General features: G+C 34.4%; 1 protein-coding gene across 1 annotated transcript in view; it reads right to left on the bottom strand.

Moving 5' to 3' along the window:
* The window catches only part of CPS1 (carbamoyl-phosphate synthase 1), a 114,018-nt gene that overhangs the window by 63,729 nt on the left and 33,501 nt on the right, over window positions 1–16,788 (bottom strand). The window contains exons 9-18 of the mRNA XM_063101452.1: window positions 16,595–16,701; window positions 15,595–15,733; window positions 14,838–14,915; window positions 13,118–13,216; window positions 12,098–12,193; window positions 8,761–8,950; window positions 7,611–7,768; window positions 5,964–6,092; window positions 3,052–3,196; window positions 1,311–1,521 (exon numbers count right to left, since the gene is read on the bottom strand). Of these exons, the coding sequence (XP_062957522.1) occupies window positions 1,311–1,521; window positions 3,052–3,196; window positions 5,964–6,092; window positions 7,611–7,768; window positions 8,761–8,950; window positions 12,098–12,193; window positions 13,118–13,216; window positions 14,838–14,915; window positions 15,595–15,733; window positions 16,595–16,701 (1,352 nt within the window). The remainder of the gene's footprint in view (window positions 1–1,310; window positions 1,522–3,051; window positions 3,197–5,963; window positions 6,093–7,610; window positions 7,769–8,760; window positions 8,951–12,097; window positions 12,194–13,117; window positions 13,217–14,837; window positions 14,916–15,594; window positions 15,734–16,594; window positions 16,702–16,788) is intronic.

The following is a 16,788-nucleotide window of genomic DNA, read 5'->3' as shown; positions in this document are numbered from 1 at the left end:
CTCAGGATGTACATCATACCTGATTCTCTGTCCTTTATAAATATTTAATAGCTGCTTATAAAATAACATGAGTTATGATGAAGTATAGAGGCACCAATCACAGGAGAGTTGACTCTCTATGCACTACATGTATTGCTACAACTCTCACCCTTCATCTCTTCAACCCAAAATCTATAGATTTCATGATAAATTAGATTTAACCTCCACTTATGTTTAACCTCCACTAAGATGAGATTCTGCAAATTTTTTTGTGTGTGTGAAAATATACATAATTATACCTAGGAAGACAGTGGAGTTAGCTGGTACTAGGGGGTATGTAATGGTCAGAAAATGTAGGCATTGCAAGTCTGGGTCCTTGCTCTGTCTCCAATTATCTTTGACCTCTGGGCTCCCTACAAAATGAACATTCTGAGAACTTGACTATCACCATCCAGAATGCCAGTTTTGATCATTTTATATAAGAACATAATTCATAGAAGTATAGAATGAAATATGAATTCTTTGGCACAACTCCTCACTTAGTAGATGAGAAAACTGATAGAGACGATAAGTGATGTGCCAAAATCACACAGTCATTGGAAAGACCAAATGAGAACTCAGGTCTCGTGACTCCTGCATAAGGCAACATGCCTTCTCCCACTCCATGCAGCATCATGTAGCTACATAAAAAGTCTGCAGAAGTAAATATTTTAATTTAAGTGTTATATGACTAAGTGCTATATGATGAAAGATGCTAAACATATTAATAGGAATAAAAAGTTTTAATTAATTTTTCTTCCAATTACGTTTGCTAACAGTTGTTAAATGGACAGCAAATTTATAGATTTGATTGGAACATTTACTTGTAAAAAAATCCTACTTTGTTTGGTCTTACAGAGTTTTGCTAAAATAAAAGTAATGTGCATTGTATGCTTTAATTGAGTCAACTATATTTTTTGTCAATTACTTACTACAGGACTATATCTAAAAAAGCAAGTTGAAGACTAAAATCAAGGATTCACTTGCACTTTTTAACAACATCTGCAACGTGCAATTAAAAAGCAGATTTTTCACAGCCTGCTTTGACCACCCAGATTTTGATTAGTTTATGATTAGACAGCAAACAAAGCCAGCTAGCAATACCATTTTCTTCAATCTGGCAGCAGGCTCATTAATAACCATTTCCTTAGGGTCCCATAAACGATTTGGAGCTAGCATACAGAAATAAGGAATATAGTTTGTGAATGCAGCACAGTGTTCCACTAGCTGTCAATTTTTCAGTTTTATTTGTGAAGAATCGGTAAACTCGTGGTCAATTATTCAGGTCTTACCCAGTGGCCTTTGAGGCCAGGGCTGAGCTTCGGGACAGCCTGGCATTCACTTCAATGATGCAGTATTCCATCGAGGAAGGATGGAGGGCAAACTGAATGTTGCATTCACCCACAATGCCCAAGTGGCGAACGACATTGATTGAAGTACGTCTCAACATCTGAAACTCTTCGTTGGAGAGTGTCTGGGCAGGAGCCACCACAACCGAATCACCTGTACATCCAAGCAGCACTTGTTATTGGGTGACAATCTAAATAACCAACTTCAATTACTTAACAATCTACTTGCATGATACAAGACACTGTACAGTCTGAAGGTTTGTTGGGAGAAGAATTATCTTAAGGAAATATATATATGAGACATCAGGTATTCCCTTTGATTCTTGTTTTGTCCATCTTACTCTAATACTTTACTTTAAAAACCCCACTAACCTTTCCCAGGCTCATCTATTTAACCTTTCCCAGGCTCATCAAGCCTTCAATCATTTACTTACTAGACTGACATTAATTTCTTCAACTTCCCTTCTTTTCATCTCAAATTGTCTCTCTTAAGTTCTTCCTTCCATAGAATATGATCTCCTCTTCACCCAACTGGCTCATCCATCTGTTTTCGTTCCTTCCCATTCTCACTCCTCTCCAATCATAGCCCTTTATATCTTCAATCTCCTAGTCCTTAGTCTCCATCCCTTCTACCTGCCAACACACTCAGATCTCTACCACCTCAAGAAGACCCTTGCCCAGCATTGCCAGACAATCGCACAGACCCTCTCTCTCAGTTTTTGCATGATTAAGCTTCTTGAAAGCTTGCCATTTCTGCTTATCACTTATTAACATATAATTTTTTCAACGTTGCTCACAAAACTAACTTCGCATTAAAATTGTCATCTTGGACATCTAAAAAACCAAATTAAGTCCTCATTCTTGACTTTGCACAGCATTTGATTCTGCCAAAAACAAAGCTCTTTTAAAAAATACAGGCTTGCATCGCCTTGCATGGTACCATCCTACCCTGGTTTTCTTCTTCTCTATTCCTGCCTTCTTTGTCTGCAGCACTAATCCTTCCTTTTTCTCCTGCCCCATAAAAAAATATGTTTCCCATCATTCAGAGTTTGATCCTGTTCTCTCCTTCTTCTATATCTATACCCTTAAATACTTTGTCTACACCTCCTGCTCAATTATTTCCTTTATACCAATGACTTCCAATAATTTTTTATCAATTTCTTTATTTCTATCCTCTTTTCTTGAATTCCATTTTCACATTCTCAACTCCCTTTTGGAGAATTCCTCCCACACCTCAAATTTAGCATTTCTAAAACCCAAATCATCATATTAGCCCTTTTATTTAACTTGTTTCCCTTCCTGAAAAACCTATTACTATAACTTGTGCTTATTTCTCATTCACGTGGTGACTACACTTCAGTCTGCTCTAAGCCTTCTCAACTTCACTCCTTATTTCTCAACACCAACTCTTACAGATTTTACCTCAACTAGATTGCTTATATTGACTCTTTCCTCAAATGAAGTTAGGATAATAGTATCTGCCTTACTTCATAGGGTTTTTATGAAGGCAAAATTTAATGTGAGAATATTTCCAATACTGTAAAATACTACATGTTTAAAATGTTATTACTAGTCTGTCAGCTTGGAATAGTAATTTAAAGAATAGAACATTGTAAAGTAAGCTATGACCATCAAAGACGTGAGCTGAAGGCATTACTATAATTCTCGAAGATTCTTTGCCTACCTGTATGAACACCCATGGCATCAACATTTTCCATGTTACAGACAGTGACACAATTGTCATCAGCATCTCGGACCACTTCGTATTCTATTTCTTTCCAACCTGTCACTGACTTCTCCACCAGAATCTGGTTAGTTATAGCAAAGGCCTGCAAATTGGTGACAAAAGATATCAAAAAGTAAGGAAAGGCACTGGCTTATACAAGGACATTTGGCAAAATGCCTTGGCCTAAATCCTGGTCAGCACTAAAGTCTCAAACCCCATCCCCATCCTCCCTACGCTCCAGAACACACAACATGTCAAAAATCAGTGAGGTACTAGGAATAGCATCCTGCAGTGAATATGCTTGATTTACATTATTGAGGCTTGCCATTCAAAGTGCTGATATGACATGAAATCAAACTAATTTAGGAAAAAGAGAAAATAATTGAGCAATCAGGCAGAGGGAAATGAAATTATTTCAGCAGTTAGGCTTCTGTGAAACCAGAAAATGTGATAAGTGCGAATAAATGTGGAAAATAATTCTAAAGACTCTGGCTTTTTCTAAAATAGCTGAGGGTGCTTTGTACAGTGACACACACAATATAAGTTAGTTGATGTTGATGAGGAGGAGAAAGGAGATGATGATGGTCTAACAGTTAGCCAAGATGGCATCTGAAACTTGAGGATTAGAAGAATCACATGCAACTATTATTATAGTTAATCACTACCTAAGTGCTTAAATACTCTGAGTCGTATATCATGTATGCCTGATTAGACAGATATGAATTAGTATAATTATCATTTCATATTTACTGAGTACTGACAGTGGGTAGAATATTGAACCTAAAATATGAAAGAGGCAATCTCTGTCCTTAGGACATGTAGTAGCTGATAATGCAAGACAGAAATATCCCTTTATCTCATAAATCTATTTGATTTGGAATGACAGTGATAGGAAAAGTAGTTAAAATGTTTTCAGATTATTAGTAAGCAGTATGATGAAATAATAACACAATATAAATTTTTCTATGTATCTCAACACTGTTTTTTTTTAACCTCAGTCATCCCTAGAGGCTCCAGCACGTGCGACTAAAAATATGACACATTTGTCCCCACAGCTGCCCACAATAAGGTTCTCAAAGGGGTTAGGAAACTCTGCAGGCAATGTTAATAATTTAATAATGATTAATTTGTCATTCTGGTAGCTTACTAAAAGAAGAACTCTAGGAAACAAAGGGTATGAATTTGGGAAAACTTTTTGCATTGTAATGAAGTAGAATGAAAATTTGAGTACAAGGAAAATTGAGAATTGAGATTATCTTCACCTGTTTCCTCAGCTTGCATTTTTTTCCCCCTAACTCTCAGATTTTATTCAAAAAGTTAACTTAGGGATCTGGATAAGTTAATGATTTCTACTGATGCTAATTATAACCTTGAGAGAATAAGGGGATAGTTTTGAACATAATAATATGACTAAGTATTCTCAAGAGAAAAGTTAGATATTTTTTTATTTCAACAAGGAAAATCATTCAAAGGCCCATTGATTATTTGAGCAGAATAAGTAATTGAAAACAATCTCATTCCAAAATTGTCTATATTGTAAATGTTTTCACATAAAAATTCAGTATTCAGAATAATTTTTGTGCAGATAAAAATATGTATTTAGTAGAGGATAAGTATATATTGTCACTATTGGCAGTAATAATGAGATTGCTAATATTGAAAACATTTTGAACATCTAATATGCTAAAGGAAATGAACTTTTATACCCCCATAAAAATGTTTTTGCCATGAATATATGATTCAGAAGTCCAGAATAAAAAAAATTATGTTAGATATGGTTCCATTTCTTTGTTTTGGCAACTTTAGAAAAACTAAATCCAAGTTTTTGACATGTGAGTCTGTCATTACAGTCATTTAAATACATTTCATTATAGTTATCTGTTCTCAAAATCTTGTGTCCACAATTCAGTCTTATTTTGTTTCAGTCCAAAAAGTAAAGGATGCTAAAGTTATAAGCTGTGCTTGAGCTACTTACTAAATACCCCTGAAAACAGCCCTTGCAATAATTCTGTCAAGTGCACGTCCATAACTGCCATGTAAATTACACAGGCTTCTTGGTTACATGTATTCATCCATTTAAAGTAATTACTGAGCCCCAGTATTACTAGGCACCATTCCATTCTGTGGAAATAGAGTATGTACAAAAGTCTCTTTTCCTGGAGCATGTTTTCTATGTTAATCTCTAATTTGCTTTTTGGAGCATATCTTAATTTTCTCAAGATTTTCCCTCTACTACTCAAAAAATTAAGTATTTAATAATATGTTAAAGTGATTTTGATATAAAATAAATTACAAACACTCAAATATCAATTTTGTTTTTATGTGTATTGGAAGTTGGCAGAATTCACTCATTTATTATACTAGAGATTTATACTGTATATATTTTAAACACCTGGATTTTGGGTAAAACCCAACTACTGTATGTGCTTTGTTTCACTTACTAGATATCATCCACTATTTCAAAAAACAATGGGAAAATGGGTCATTATATTTTATTTTCTCTTAAGCACTAAAATATATTTTAGCATTATATATATTTTGGAGTAGATGGTAAAGCAGAGGATAATGGAGTTAGATTAAGTTCATGTCATTGAAGTCAATAGATTGTACAATAAAAATGGGCTTTTAGAGAGAGTGACAATTGTTTTACCTCCAACCTGGTGGGTCAGCACTGCACCCAAGCATAAACAGTTCACCTACAATTCCCCTCTCAAAAGTGCCATCGTTTTGACAACACTTTTAGAGAATATGATAGTGATTTAATAAATAGAGAAAAGGCCATTACTTATACACATAACTTTCTCTAATTGAAAGGACATATCAAGTCAGTTTTTTTGGTTGGTAAGAATATTGCCTATGAAAATACATACCTTTGTGCTGAGGTCCATTAAGGTCTCCCTGTTGGGACAGATGCCTGAGCCTAAGCCACCCAGTGCATAAGCTGAACGGATCATCACTGGGTAGCCGATGGTGTCTGCTGCCTTAAGCGCATCCTCAATCTGTCAACAAGAAAAACTCAGAAATTTTAAAAACTGACCACACTAACAGAAAAGATGACACCAAGAGAGTCTGGCAATTCCGGAAAATCAATTTATTTGAGGAATATGAAAGTGTTCTACTAGCCCTCCTACATCTTTCTGAAAAAACAAGGGTTGTTAGACAAATGTTAAGTGAAATTCCAGGAAAATTTTCTTTTTTAAAAGTATATATATAATGAAGGCTTTTTTCAATCCTTTTGTGGTAAATTTTATCATGTCCTCTCAAAATAAGTCCTTAGCCAAAACAAAAATCATCATCATTCATTTGCTAATGAAGCCATATTGAACTATTGAAATTCAAATTCAGTTTAAAAGTCTATTTCTTAATGAAAAAAGGCTTTCTACTGCTGAAGCTAACTTGGTATTACCACAATAAGCTATTAGGAACACTGTATAGGAAGAGATTTTTCATTTTTCAAGTTCAGTCTGAGAACAGTCCCAGAAGCTGGGAATTTTTTTTTTTTTAACTTACAGAATACAACATATGGTGGCTATATTTTTCTGTCATGGAATATTATTACACTACCAATGGGAATGTAATTACACCTTTCCCATATGCCTGTTTCTCATCCGGAGGAAGCTAGGACATAATTAAATCTGGCAATGAAAGAATAAATGTATGGCAGGGGCTTCCCAAAAGTGTTCAGCAGAGCTATCCTGGGGTTATTCCTGATTGACAGCTTTGTAACATGTAATGTACTTGGTAGCATTCTTCTCTGTATGTTGCAGAGTCCCATTTTCAGGTGTCCCAGCAGTACATGCCTTATCCCTAAGGATTTGCCTATTTCTACGACGGAGTAGTCACATTTAAAACTGCCTTTAGCACCCCAACTTCACTATATGCCTGAGATGAAAAATAAAGTCAGGGGCAAAAACAGATGTACAGCAAGTTGACTTTTTCCTGGTGATTGGTAATACTCTACTGATAGGCATAGGATATGATAGAAAATGAGTAACAGAAAAGCTAAACTATCGATTCTCTTTAAATACATAGCTATAAGTTTCCTAGTCACTAATCTTACTGACTGGAACCATTTCATTCTAAAACAATTATTCCATCCAAAAAAAAATTTTTTTTTTAAATTCAGTCTCATTTACAGGGCATTCACACATACAAAATGTGTAACTGATCCCAGAAGAAAGGTAAAAATTACTTTGATATTGCAAGTTGGTATGGTTCTTAGTTTCAGTTCAGGACACCTGAAATTCATCGGTACTTCAATCATTTATAAACCACTTCATCTCTGGATTTATGTTTCTCTTTTCATAAAATTAAATATTAAAACAGTATCTATCTCTAATATTTCAGCATTGAATGCTGCAATTAATACACAATATCTCTGAGGTACTAGCACATTTCTGGAAGAAAATATATGCAAGTATAATAATTTTAACTATTATTATCAGGCCTGACAAATTATTCTCCCTACAACCCAAGACATATAATGCCCTTGTTTCTTCCAAACAAAGATTCCTTACTGATTCCACTGCAAAACTTGGAGCAATCTTTTCATTAATTTCATTTAGTTTGTCCGAGAACAGCTGCCTGTCTTCTGTGGCCATAATGGATTCAACTGAAGTTCCCAGGACTTTCACACCATACTCCTTGAGCACTCCTCTCTTGAATAGTTCCACTCCTACGGAAGAATCAAATATGATGAGTCTTCAAAATCTCAAACTCTTGTGTCTTCTTTAACAGACACCCAAATACAACCATGTTTTATTTTAAAATTCAATCCAAGAAGCTACTCCAGTCTGCAACAGAAGTGCACTTAGAGAAAAAAAATTAAAATAAAAATTCTTAAGACAATCTAACAAACTATGTTACTGATGCTACTATTAGTTATTTTACCACTATCTACAAATCATTTTTATTATCCTTATTAATAAAAATTATACAGTTATACTGAGCCTTAATATTTCACTGTATTCCCTTTCCTTCTCAGGTCCATTCCTATACTGAGATTCCATTACTTAAATAATCCCAGAGATGTGGGTATCTATCTGGGTTAAAAAAAAATCATCAAAATTGTTTGTGTTTCCACTACCTTGTCATGTACCTTTGGCTGTCTTTTATATTTGACATACAAATTATGTCACCAATTGCTTACTCCAATCTGCTAAAGAGATTCTCATTCATGATCTAGTTTCAAAGATTTGAAACATTTTAAAGAGGACAGAGCAGTGGACTCAGCAGATGCATGAAGGAATGGTACAGAGACTGATCTACGTTATCATGAAAATATATGTGAAAGTCAAATACTACAGGGCTGATCCATAACAGCACTTAATCAATGTTAATTCTAATTTTTCATTCATAATACTTCTCAGGGCTTCAATGGTAACAGAGGAAAGCAATATTCTGGCATAGAGAAGGGAAACCCAAGAAACCTTCTTGGCTACTCTGGAGCATTAAAGCAAAAAGTTTCTTTGGCTCTCAGTTGTCTTGTGAAATAATCTAGTAATATTCATCATGTGACATTTTTAGGGGGATGTTTGCTAACTACTTCCTCACACATTAGAGGAAAGGTTTTACGAACACACACAGCATAATTGTTAGACTCAAATAAAATATATCACACATAGGTGCATGGGGCAAAACTCTGCTATGAAGCTTAAAAGGACTCACCACAGTTCAGAGCTGTCTGGCCACCCATGCCTAGAATTAACCCATCTGGACGCTCTGCCTTGATGACCTCTGTGACAAACTGAGGGGTGATGGGGAGAAAGTAGACAGTATCTGCTTGCTTTAAGCCCACCTCATTGGTCTGGACTGATGCAATGTTTGGGTTCATCAGGACAGTCTTGACATTTTCTTCCTGAAGGAAACAAAAGGATCCAGTATCTGAATATATGGTCTAGAGGAGAGGAAGACCACACTCAGATGAAGGGTAATTGGGTCACAAAGCTTTTAGGTTACTCTGTGGGCTGTAGAGATTAGTAATAGGACTAGTGAAAGGAAGTTAGAGGGAGACAAGCACTTGGGCAAAGGCAGAAAGAAATTCTTGAAAATAAAACTATCCAAAAAGAATTGGGTGTCTAAGGAGGATCACCATGAATTCCTCACCACTGGAGGTATCAAGCAAAGCTAGAGATCATTTCTACAGAATTAGTCTAAACGTCCACAAATACTGCTAAAATTATAGCTCAATCAACCTTAAAATAATAAAATACTTCAAGTTTTTAAAAATAAACATAAACTGGAGCTAGGAACAACATAAAAGCTGCTACCCTTTTTATTGTTTGCCTGATAATAACATTAAGTGTACGTTTAAAATGCAGAATAATGTGTTCCCTTCTTGCTGGAAGCACTAAGAGCCTTCTGCTGGATTCCATTTTTTTTTTTTCTGGATTTCTATGTCTGCTGTGGTGCTTTAACAAAGGGCATTATACAACTCTTTACACATATTATTTAAAAGTAATATAACCATATGGCAAAAAAAAAATAAAAATGTGTGTGTGCGTGTTTATGTGTATGTGTGTGTGTGTGTGTGTGTGTGTGTGTGTAAGTGTGTGTATGAAGGTATTCATAGCCCTATCTCATTCCTTACATCTGGAAAGAACTTCAAAATAATTCTTTATGTAGGCTACTAGGGACAATAGTTTCATAAAGCAGGATGAGAATGACACTTATCAAAATAAATATTATGAAATATGGGCAGATAGTTATTATTTCATAGATCAGCATGTCAATTTTAAATTCTTCTAAAAAGTCAACAAAATATTTAGATGACAGTATATAAATCATCCTTGGAAGCCCTACATATCCTGGAGGGAGGATCTGAATGAAAAATTAAATGTGTTTCATGCTACTGTAAATTCAAATAGTACCTTAACACTTGTAATATACTTTTTTATTAATTTATTTGATTTTTATACCAAGACTATGAGAGAAATTTTCACCTTTCAGGTGAAGAAATAGAGATTTAATAATGTTAAATGACTTGCTAAAGGTCATATAGCTGATAAGTGGCAATATTAGGACTCTGATCCAAGTGTTACAATTCAAGTTCTATGCCCTTTCCTCAATAGGAGTCATCTGTCAAAATTTTAAAACATTGTTTACAATAAGAGCATTATTAGCAAAATGTCAGAACAATACATATAGATAAGCAAATGCATTTAGAATATGGGCTGGGATTTAAATAACTGAGTCCAAACTGAAAATGCATCGTCAGTGGAAGGCGTAGAATGTCTCACTACTAAGAAAAAGTACCAACAAACCTAAGTATATTTAAGCATTTTTCAGAATGTGCTAGACGATGAATATGTCGATTTTTATAAATCAAATTATATAGAAAAAGATCCCATAGCTTCATATGACATGTCCATTCACTTTAAAACATAATTTTAAAACATTTTAATTAATTTTACATCATTTTTTCTAATGTTTTTCTAATTCTGGTTACAATACACACAGCGATTATAACTTTTGGAGTTCATAAATGTATTTCTATTAATGTCCTAATTAATCACAATATGATCTAATAATTCCTGCTCTTCAGTTAAAAATGTGTTACTTTGCCCTATCAATGGAAAACACGTAAAAATACAAACTATGAAAATATTAATTCTTTATAAAACTCCCAAATAGGATAAAAACCATATAGGAGTTAAATGCAATCTAAACCCTGAACACACTTAAATTGTGTTCTAACCAATCTAAACCATAGGACATCCTCTAGTCATCTATCTAAGGAGAAACTGCATCATAATAAAATAAATTAAAGCCTCACTTTGAAAATGTGTACAAAAAAATATGTGCATGTGTGTGTACACTCATGCATGTAGGAAGAGTACCAAAAAAATAAAAACAAATGGAAAGAAGATTAAGGTAATTGGAGCTGTGTGTTACCTCTTTTTAACAGACATCTATCAAGTGAAAATCTTTGAATATAGAATACTGGAAAAAAAGAAAACCTTTGGCCAGCTGCTTTTCCATGTTTGCTGGCCTAGTTTCCTGCCACCACCCCTATTCTGCTCTCTGCCAGCCGGGTCTCTGGTGAATGGCTTTACACTGCAAAGCCCGAGGCAAGGTCACTAAGAGCTCACAATGCCTCTGGATGGCCTGATTAGCACCAAGATGCAGACGATGCAAGGAAATAAGGACACCAAAGGGAGGCCACGTCAGCTCTTCAACAGAAATGGCTTAAGTATACAATGAAATTTTTCTAAAGGTTTATTTCACTACTGTATGGGTTGGGGACATCTCCAGAGGGTTTGAAGAAACAGAAAGGATGTCCTTGACAACTTAGGTATCAAATCCTCTTTTCTACTTGAAAATCCAGCCATATCATCCTACTGTCCAGGTTACTGATAGAGGCATTGGGTTTCCTAGTGACAGGTTGCAACTTCTAAAGCTGGAACAAAATGCATTAATGCCCTTGCTCCCCCAACTGGAGCTTCCCATTTTGACCATAGAGATGCCTGAAGCAGCTTGGAGAGCATCTGAAGTACTTTAAAGCACCAAGAATGTCCAAATTTCCTACTGCACATAAAAGACAAGAATATTTGAAAAACTCACTGCCTCAAAAGGAATAAGCAGCATCAATATTTTTTACAATAATCAATTTGCTAACTATGCTAACTTAATCACTACACATTGTATGCACTGAAATATGTACATATTGAAATGGAATTCTGGATGCCGTAAATATGTACAACCAATTCGTTTCAATTAAATATAAATAAGTAAATAAGGCTCTGTATATTTTCAATATAAGTAGACAATAACTTAAATCATTTTGGAGACCAGTCCAACCTACTTAATTTGCAGATGTGCACATTCAAAAGAGTTATCTTGTTTGTGATCAAGCTTCTTTTATTATAAGATGTGTAAGGAATAGTTAATGATAACAATTATAGTGACTTTGAAAAGAGGTAGTGTCATAAAGCTAAATTATAAAATACTAATTAGACTCATTAAAGAAAGTATATTAATTCAAGCAAAGATCATATTCTCTCACCTTCATGGCTTTTACAGCTTGAGATCCCGAGTAATCAAATTCACCTGCCTGACCAATGGATAAACCTCCCGATCCTAGAATAAGGACTTTGGAAACCTATAAGCAATAAGAAAAAGACACTACTTTTATTGATAAAATGGAGAAATTAAGGCATTTTCAAAAGTGGGGAAGACAAACTACATTTTCTGAGTCTATGTGGTGATTTAAAGTACAACGTTTTGAAAAATATGTAATATTTGGGGGAAAAGAATAACAATTTAAACATCTCTAATTTTAATGCAATATCCAGAATTTATGAAGTTTTTTTCACTTAAGTAAAAATTTTTGGAAGAGGTTCACATTTCATTTAAACATATATAAATTATCTAAAAGTATCTACATAAATATACTTACATACACATACATAAATATGTGTGTGTATATATTTAACACACATACAACCTTCTAAATTTTATATAATAATGGGGTGTGTAAGTGTAGTTTATGAAGGAAATGGGTAGAAACCTTATCACATTAATATATACATTCAAATAAGTAAGGATTCAAGTCTTCTGCTAATTAATCTTTATCCATTTGCCTTTTAGAAGTAAAATAATATTATTCAGTTCATGATGTTGAATAATAATTCTTCTAGTTGAAACAAAAAGAATTCTATTATCTATAAGGATTTTGTAGTCTAAACCGTATCTCAAGCTTACATAGGATATGGTTTTCTGGGTAGCAGAAAATATTACATTCTAAACTAAATTAAACTCTATTCTTTATTAAATGGTGTTATTACAAATATTCTAGAAGAAGTAAACTTTAAAGATATGATTTTAAGTCAAAACATGAAAATTCCAATGTACATCACCAAGAACAGACCAAATAATTAATTGCAAACTGATGGTTGATTAAAATGTTACCAGTCATCTTTTATAGACATTGGTATGGTTTACATCATTCACTTAAAAAAAACATCATCACATGGTAGAGTAAGTCCAAAATGCATAAACAAAAACCAAGCCCACACATACTGACCTCAACTCGAGATGCAACTAGTGCTGGCTTAGGTAGAACTGATGTAATGGTTGTACCTTTTTCCTTCTTTATCAGTGAAAAAAAGGAATCAAACAGGTACTAGAAAAAAAATATAACCAACTAGTTAGAAGCTTCAAAACTCCTAAGGTTGCCAGATAAAATACAAGATGCCCAGTTAAATCTGAATTTCAGATAAGAAAGAAAAAATTTTGTGCATATTTTTTTTTACTTTTTTACCAATAACTAAATATTTACTACTACAAGAATTAGATCAAATAAACACTTCTAATTGTTCACTTCAAGTCCTATAAAAAAGAAGTTTTCAACAGAGAATAAATACTTCAGATACGGCCTTCTGTGAATGTCAAGTTTTCAACCCCTTAATTGCATATCATGTTCTTCTTCTAAATCAAATTCTAGTTAGACAAAAAAAATGGAGCTGTATCACTTACACCTCCTAAAATTAGAAATACAAGGTTTTTTAAATTTCTATCAGCTCTAAGAAAATCTCAAAAGAATATTTTTAAAATTTATCAAATAAATTACTTTTGTTGTTCCACTAGATGTGACAAATTTCAACAAAGGGTATTCGTTTTGCAATTGTTTTGGCAGGACAAAAAAAAGGATTTTGTGATAGTGGATATTATTGGATATTATTACTCATCTTAATTGCGATCTTCCTAATCTAAAGTACTGACACATGCTAACAATTTAAATTTTAAATTAATAAAACATTTAACATGTGTTAGATGATATATGTAATTAAATTTTACTTATAAGTTTCATCATGGTTGGTAATATTATACTGACCTGGCTATTAAGAACAATATTTCCTAATAATTTTAAAACAAGAGCTAGATACAATTATCTAGAAAGGCAATTCAGAAATGAGAGAGCAGAGTTTACAGAGGGACGACTCTTATTTTCCTCATTTTACCTAGATGTCTTTTCTGAGAATCAGTATCTTCTGACAATGAATGTAATAATGAATGTTAGCATTACTACTGGAGGCCCACAGGTTTGGGACAGGAAAAGTCAAACCAGACTTGCCAGATTTTTCTGGGTGTCACTGGGGGAGCTCCTATTTAGAAAGACATGCCTGAGCATTGAACTGAGAGCTCACACAAAAAAAGTAAAAATATTTTATTAAGAACAAAACTCCTCTAAGCATTCCTTATGGTTCTCTTCCTACACCACCTGAGTCACACGTACGTGCAGGCATGCCCTCTCCTCCCCCACATCACTGCCCCTCTTCCTCCTGCTGCTGTTCATTCTCCCTCAGTGGCTACACAACCAGTTGCCATAGGGATTTTTGCAAAGTCACAGATGGGGGATTAAAATTTCATTTCAGTTATGAGAACAAGAGAGAGCAAGAGGGAATTCATTTGCATAGTACAACAATTGTAAATTTCAGAACTAAATGTATTAGAATGATAATGGGTTTAAATAAAAATAGCATCCCTATGGGTTTCTTAAGGTCTTTCCCACTTTGAATGTAAAAAAAGATAAAAATTTCCTCTGTGATATTCATTGGGAAATTTTAGTATAAAATGTATGTTACCAAAACACTCTTCTTGAGAATGGTCTGTACCAACCAAGATCATCTGGGGTGATTATTTGGGTTTCTAGAGTTTTCACAAAAATTCATCTTTGGTTTTTCGTTTTGTTTTGTTTTGTTTTGTTTTTTAAGTATATAATAGACCTCATCTTTTTCACATACCTCAGTGTCTGTTGGCCCTGGGCTCACCTCTGGGTGGAACTGCACAGCAAAGAAGGGTTTGCTCTCATGCATAATCCCCTAAAGGAATAAGAAACAGGAAGAAACTGAAATTCCTTCCATAACATGAATGTCAAGTGTGGCTACATATTATTCACTGGACAATAAAGTTCAAATAAAAAACTGAGTAAAATGCTTAATAACATTTTAAAAACTAACAGAACTATTAAGTAACATGATCGGAGATCTGCAGGACTGAAGTATCCAACCGTTTTTGTAAGAATAGAAAATGGGCCAACGAAGACTCACCACATGTAGTTCCAAACAGATTTGGTCTATAAACTTTGGCACCTCTCTGGGCCCTGTTTAGAATAAACTCAAATCCTCATACGATCTCCAATTCCTAAATTACTTCCCCAAGGTCTTCTGAAGGACTGTTCCAGTGCAAAGTGAGTTCCAGAGTCCCACCCAGACAGCCCAAACATATTTGTACCAACTGTCCACTAACAATGGATGTGAAAGACAATTGTTGACTAAGGTCTCAAATAATAGATCTTAATAAGTCAACTGATGAGAGAATAAGACAGAGAGAAATGACTTTTTTTTAAAAGCAGACCGCTATGGGACTTAACCTGTAAGAGTTCTTCAACACGCCTTCCCCCCAGATCCCACATACACAGGGAAAGGTGTCTGTATCACAGAGTATTTAAAGCCCTGTGTTTCTCTTCACCAACTGAGCAGGTTTAGTGAGAGCACCTACCTCATTTGTTTGATCGTTGACATTCACAAAAAGTGGTTTCCATCCAGCAGGGAGGGAGCTGTCCAAAGCATAGCCATGATTCTGAGCAGTAATAAAAGCCTGTCTATTTGTGATATTCAAAACAGGCTGATTCTGCCCTCTGGAGAGAAAAGAAGATAAAGAATAGAGAAGTGGAAAAGTGAAGAGGAGACTATAAATGCATTGTAAAGTAGTGAACAAGAAAAGCCTGTTACAATTCAAAAGTTTCAATTGTTTAGGTGAAAATTACTCTGTGAGAAAAGTCACAGACTGTTAATCCCAATAACTTTAGCAACAAAAATCAATTCAGGAAGCTATGTTGTGTGTTAAATATCAGGTCTATTAAACTTCAATAATCGGATTTAGGAAAGGGAGCATTGCACTTATAACAAAAAGAGTTACTCACTAGCTTAGCAGAAACAAATACAAGTGACTTATTTTAAGGGAGCTACAGTAATTGTAAAGTCGGAGGAGTATTATTGAGGGATAATAAAGAGATGACTGCTCACACCTGAATCATTTTGAATTATACTTTATGTGGAGGGTGGGCCATGGGAAAAAGCCCGATGTTGAATAAATTAGCAACATTTGAGGCAAAGAAGTGAAGCCAAGAGCATCTGAAGATTTCTCGGTTCTTAAGTCACACTAGCTTCTTCACATGTAATCAATGCTCTGAAATCAAGCTTAAAATGAGAACAATTTCCCTTGGAATACCATTTGATTGAGTATTATAACCTCAATTTATGCCAAGGGAAGGAAAATAACTTTAAACAATAGCAAAGTTATCTTTAAAGAAGGCTGTCTTTCAAAAATACAATAAAACAGGTGATAGCAGTTAGTCAGACAACTGTGAACCACATAAAGTATGATTATCTATTTATTCTGAAGAAATGGCTTGTAAGTTCTCCAAGTCCTTTGTGTTTAGTTACTAACAGTAGTTTCAGAACCGGTTTTTCTTTAAACAAAAGCATAACTGCCTTACCTGTTGGCCATTGGCATCTTGTAGGATTTGGCACCAGCAGCCAGTCCTATTATTAAATTTCCTGTACTAATTCCAAACAATGGCTCCTTGCGATCACTCTCCAAAACCTAAATCAAGGAGAATTTTTATTAATCCAATAGTACAGTTCCAAGAAATGCTGACTCTGAAGAAATAGAAATAAAGCCTCCTTTTTT

The sequence above is a fragment of the Cynocephalus volans genome, chromosome 1 (assembly GCF_027409185.1).
Source record: "Cynocephalus volans isolate mCynVol1 chromosome 1, mCynVol1.pri, whole genome shotgun sequence".
Taxonomy (NCBI): domain Eukaryota; kingdom Metazoa; phylum Chordata; class Mammalia; order Dermoptera; family Cynocephalidae; genus Cynocephalus; species Cynocephalus volans.
This window is presented reverse-complemented; position numbering and strand designations above follow the sequence as displayed.